A 5,249-nucleotide genomic window follows, 5' to 3' on the forward strand; every position below is an offset into this window, starting at 1 on the left:
ATGGGGCATTCACAGCCTCTCTGGGCAGCCTGTTCCAGCACCTCACCACTCTCATAGTAAAGAACTTCCCCAACATCTAATCTGAACCTTCCCTCCCTGAGCTTAAAACCATGCCCCCTTGTCCTATCACTGTCTACCCTAGTAAAAAGTTGACTTCCCTTCTTCTTATGATCCCCTTGTAAATACTGGAAGGCAGCAATGAGATCTCCTCACAGCATTCTCTTCTCCAGGCAGAACAAACCCAGTTCCGTCAGCCTGTCATTGCAGGAGAGGTGCTCCAGCCCTCTGATCATCTCCTTGGCCCTCCGCTGGACACTCTCCAATAGTGCCACATCTTTCCTGTACTGGGGGCCCCAGACCCCATAGTACTCCAGATGAGGGCTCACGAGGGCAGAACAGAGATAGACAGTCATCTCCTGTACACAGCTGTACGATTAATTCCTGTTCTTAAAACGTTTCTTATTTAGGAGCAAATGGAATCTGTAATATGTTCATACAACATAACTTCGTCTGGAAGAGTACAGCCTCAGGCAGCCATGCAATACCTCCAAACCATGCTGCAGTCACCAGCAGAATGAACACTACTGATCCCTACAGTTGATATCTCCCCACCTTCTCCTGTATGTTTACAAGCCAAAGTTCATAAACAAAGTGAGACTAGTAATTATATCATGTTACAGCACCTAGTATTAGACATATAGATGCTTACAGCAGTTAGCTAAACAAAAACAACTGTCCTGACTAAAAATAAACGCATACTGATTACCTTAAAAACAGAAAACCACATTTAAAACCTTAAAACGTCATCTGGCAGCAGACAGAGAATGAATGGAAATTCTGTACTTTTCTTTTTACAGTAGATCTAATTTCACATACACACACTTTTGCAGAAAATGATGGAAAGTATTCTATGATTCTAAATCTAGAAATAGATTTCACACAAATTTACAGTTCTCTTGACATGCATATGCAGCTAAATGAAAAAACATCTCATACTTAAACGTACACCTTCAAAGCCTTCCGAAAACATATACTTTAAGGTCAGTGCTTGAATTGTGTAATTAACAGAAGAACAAATACTCCATTGTTTAAGTATTCATAACTCTCAAGTTTAATCATCCGCAAATTGATGTACTTCAATAAAAGTAATAGCTAACCACATGAAAAACAGGCCCTTCAAACTATTTTAGAATTCAGCTTGGTGCTCTACTTAGTCACAAACTGAACACAAAGAACAAAATTCAGCCTTTAAATCCACACATAAAGAAGAAATGTATACTTATCAAGCTTGCTGAAATTTCAGAGAAAAATATACCTTATTTTCACTTCAGCATTCAGGTCACAAAACAGCTTAGTACCTATATGAAAAAATCAGAACTACTGAAGTACTACTTACATCGCATTTCCAACCTTCACTCTTAGTCTTTTTAATAGAAAGAAATTCTTGCACATTCTCTGGATGAAACCTAAGGGAAGGACAGCAGCAGAAAGCATTCTTAGCTTCATAAGATGAAGATCACCCAAATACTAAATATCTATTTCTAAACCCCACATGCCATAAAAGTTGACCAAACAGCAGAACATGAGAATCATAATTAAGCAGTTCTAAAAGCACAAGTAACTTGAAAACAGCGTTGACTATAGACTCCCTTAGAATCCCATATGACAACTGGTGATACAAAGGACAGTCTAAACTAGAACACTTCGTGGATATTTACAAAAAAAGAGAAAAAAGTGATACATAAATATGAATATCTTTAATTAGACTTGTCATAAACAATTTATTAATCCAAAAGACTTTGGAGGGAAATTGTTTATCCATCTATTATCACCAACAGTACAGTATTAACATATAAAATTAACGGCCTTTCATTCTTCCTTCAAATTAAAAAAAAAAAAAAAACACCAAACAGATAATTAACTATGAAGACTTCTGTTCTGACTGACTCTAATAGCTAATCTGAGCATTCTAATATTTACCTAAAAACCTACGGTACTGTAATAGTTACAGACTGCTGCGGAACTGCTATTCAGTCAGTTCTCGTGCACTCTACATGGCAAGTTAGTTTGACATTGCTAATCCCTAGGGCCTTTGAAAAGATACTTACAACCAATTATATAAATAAAGCAAAAAAATGCTGTTTGCATAAACAATTCCTCAGAAACATGAGTCAAATTAGCTCATACTTGCCTCTTCACGTGCTTTGCTAACGTCTTCTTGCTTGCATGCAGCTTATTGCAGTATGGACACTTGTGCTCCTTTTTATGAAAGTCTGTATCACTAGAGTGTTTCTTTCTGTGCACCGTCAGGTTGGACTTCGTTGAATAGCGTTGATGACATATATCACACTCAAAAGGCTTCTCACCCGTGTGTACACGAGTATGGCTCTCATATTTGCCTACATAACAACAGGAAAAAAAGTATTTATTAGCGTAAATATAACAGGTATCATCTACAGTACAAGTTTGGGGGTTGATTCTAAATTCTAGAATAATTCAGAGAAGGTCTAGGTACCTCCCACACACATCTACAGGCTTCTATTGTTTTACACCACTGAAAGCTGCACAACGATCACTTATGGATTTCATGTAAGGTTCCTCCATACACTTCCATCATTGCTATTTGTAAAATTAAGAGTAAAAATACAATTGCTCTGTATTACTGTTAAGTAAGTGCAAGAATTTTGAATCCCACCTGTTCAACCCTACAGCCTACTCTACTCTCCAAGCACTGGACGTACTGAGTACTTTCATTACACTGCCTTTTCAGAACAGCTTTCAGTTTGCCTTAGCAGCAAACTGGTATTTTTAAGAAAGGTATTTTCAAATAATAAAACCTATGGTAATACAAGCTTACAAAGAAATACTGTATATATCACTTTAATTAATGTTATTTCTCATGCTTTTTTTTTTTTTAGCAGAAAACCTAGAATGTTTAGTCACAAAAGGGCAAAAAGAGCCTCCAATGCATGAAAGTTCAAAACACACAACACGACATCTTCACAACCCATTTATTTCTGCACAATAGCCTTTCAGTATTTAAAGGAAAGGTGTCATGTCAAGAAATTTTCCTGATTACCTTTAATTTTAAGACATGACATTTGAAGTACAGGTTAAGTCTTGATGTTCTAATACTGAACAGCTATTATTACATAACTTAGGATTTGGGAAATTAATTTCACCTCAGTTGCAGTATCCCCTCTATAAAATGTGGATAACACCAAAGACACAACTGTTGATAAACTCAACTAACCAAAGTACTTTCAAAATGACAAGTTGTGTAGAAAAGCCAAAATAATTCACAAGTATATTTTTTATGCTACAGTCAATTAAAAAGAAAACAAACAGATCAGGAAAACAAAACAGTTCTAAGAGTCGCATTGAACAACTTTTTGAACAAGAGCAAGCTAAACACGCTGCTCTAAGTAGGAACTAACACACACCACAAACCTCCCGTTGTACAAACTTTCAAAAGGATGAAAGGAACAATGCAGCTATTATAAGAAAAAAAGTCCTGATGCTAGGAGGAATGGTTTCTTTCCCAGTGCTCTAAAGGGTGTCGCCCAGAAATTCCAATCTTCATCCTCCGTGAAACAGCTCCTTTATCCCCTGTACAATTAGCACCCCCACATGGAATAAAGAAGAGAGAGCTACCCAATTTGCTTGTTCTTACCTATTCGATCAAACTTTTTGTCACACTTGGGACACTGCAGCAGTTTTTTGTTACTGCTCTGAATGATGACCGGAGCTAAGCCTTCAGGAATACTTCCCACGGAATCAGCTACCTCAGAACCCTCCTCAGTATCATGTTCTTTTTCACTTTGCTCTTCAGTGTCTGAATCTTCACCCGACATTTCTTCCTCCTGTCCTTCTTCATCAGCATTGCATTCACTTCCACTGTCTTCAAACTCACTTCTATCAGATGTTTCCTTGTCAGAACTGACTTTTTCCAAATTGCTGTCAGATGCATCATCACTTTCACTATCGCTCTCATCAAATTTAACCGGACACTTACGGTTTCTCGTGGACCGTCGAGTGGAAAAGCCTGCTTTCTCAACCATTTTTAGCCCATGTTTTCTCTCCAGTGAAAGGGATCTGTGGGCTTTAGCCAAATGATTTTCTAAAGACTTCTTGTAACAAAAACTTCGACCACAGAAAGTGCACTGATGACTATTCAACAGTTTACCGGTCAGCTCGTTTAGCGTTTCTACAGGTGTAGGTGTGTCAGTTACCACATCGGACTGTATGCTAGAAACACTTTCATTATTCAGTAACTTCACTGCATCTATAATATCTAAAAATTTTGCCGCTTCCAGCACCAGTGGAATTTCATTTTTATATACAAAGAACTCAGAGGTGTACAGAAACTCCAACAAATGCTGAAAGACAGAATGAGTTACGTGATCTAACGTGACGACGTCAGTGCTTGGATTTTTGCTTAAACAGGCGTGAAAATAACTACTCCCAACAGCCACTACAACTTTGTGAGCACTAAATTCTTTTCCTTCTACGATTATGAGTAAATCACAAAATGACGGACGCTTCTGTCTATCGTCATTTAGGTACTTGAGCAGGTTTTTGTTGTACTGTAAAGAGCTTAGGAGCTTCCTTTGTTCCGATGAGGGTGAAAGTTCTGGGGCAGATTCAAGCTGATCTGCAGGAGCTATTTCTGCAGACTTGGAGACAATTTCCTGGGCACAGTCTACTACAAGAATCTGATCCGAAGCAACTTTCTCATGGCCAAGGCGAACCTTTTCGTTTACATTTGCAGCGAGCCGTCTCCTTTTCTTCATTGCAGAAGCACAACTTTAAAACCAGGAGCTTCATAGGTGACTGACACAGAATTCCCCTGGAGACTTGCTTCCGCGCCAGACTTCCTTGAGAAAATACCTAACAGCAATTTCATAATCTGCAAAAGAATTACGACAACAGCATTTAGCATTCAGTCGTAACTCCCTTTAGGTCCACGCCCTCCGCACCGCACTCAGCTCTAAAAAACACTTGAAGCACTTACGGAGCCCGGACGCCCTGTCCCACTGCAGGCCGCCACACCGCACCGCACCGAGCGAGCGCGCTGCTGCCGCCTATTATTAGAAGCGGGAGGCGACGCGGCCAGCTCACAGCCTCGCAGACGCATATAGCCCGTGAAATACTGCGCGACGGCAGCGCGCTATTCTTACCGCACCAAGTGCGCTATTATTATTACAGCCCCGCACGGAGCGCAGCCTCCACCAACGTCCCTCCGAGCG

At 39.6% G+C, this 5,249-nt stretch overlaps 1 protein-coding gene across 3 annotated transcripts; it reads right to left on the reverse strand.

Annotated features, from left to right (window-relative positions):
- Positions 1-6: 6 nt before the first annotated feature.
- Positions 7-5,243, reverse strand: LOC116216973 (zinc finger and BTB domain-containing protein 41-like). 3 transcript variants are annotated; one of them, XM_031554785.1, is made up of 4 exons: positions 5,015-5,243; positions 3,674-4,909; positions 2,192-2,399; positions 7-1,466 (listed from the first exon to the last, which is right to left on the reverse strand). In XM_031554785.1, exons 2-4 carry the CDS (start codon positions 4,791-4,793, stop codon positions 1,352-1,354), a joined length of 1,443 nt encoding a protein of 480 aa, XP_031410645.1. In that variant the 5' UTR covers positions 4,794-4,909; positions 5,015-5,243; the 3' UTR covers positions 7-1,351. The 3 variants fall into 3 exon arrangements, with proteins under 3 accessions (XP_031410645.1, XP_031410647.1, XP_031410646.1); XM_031554787.1 differs by having other exon boundaries at positions 5,181-5,234; XM_031554786.1 differs by lacking the exon at positions 5,015-5,243 and having other exon boundaries at positions 3,674-4,985.
- Positions 5,244-5,249: the final 6 nt, after the last annotated feature.

This window comes from Meleagris gallopavo, chromosome 10 (genome assembly GCF_000146605.3).
Source record: "Meleagris gallopavo isolate NT-WF06-2002-E0010 breed Aviagen turkey brand Nicholas breeding stock chromosome 10, Turkey_5.1, whole genome shotgun sequence".
Taxonomy (NCBI): Eukaryota; Metazoa; Chordata; class Aves; order Galliformes; family Phasianidae; genus Meleagris; species Meleagris gallopavo.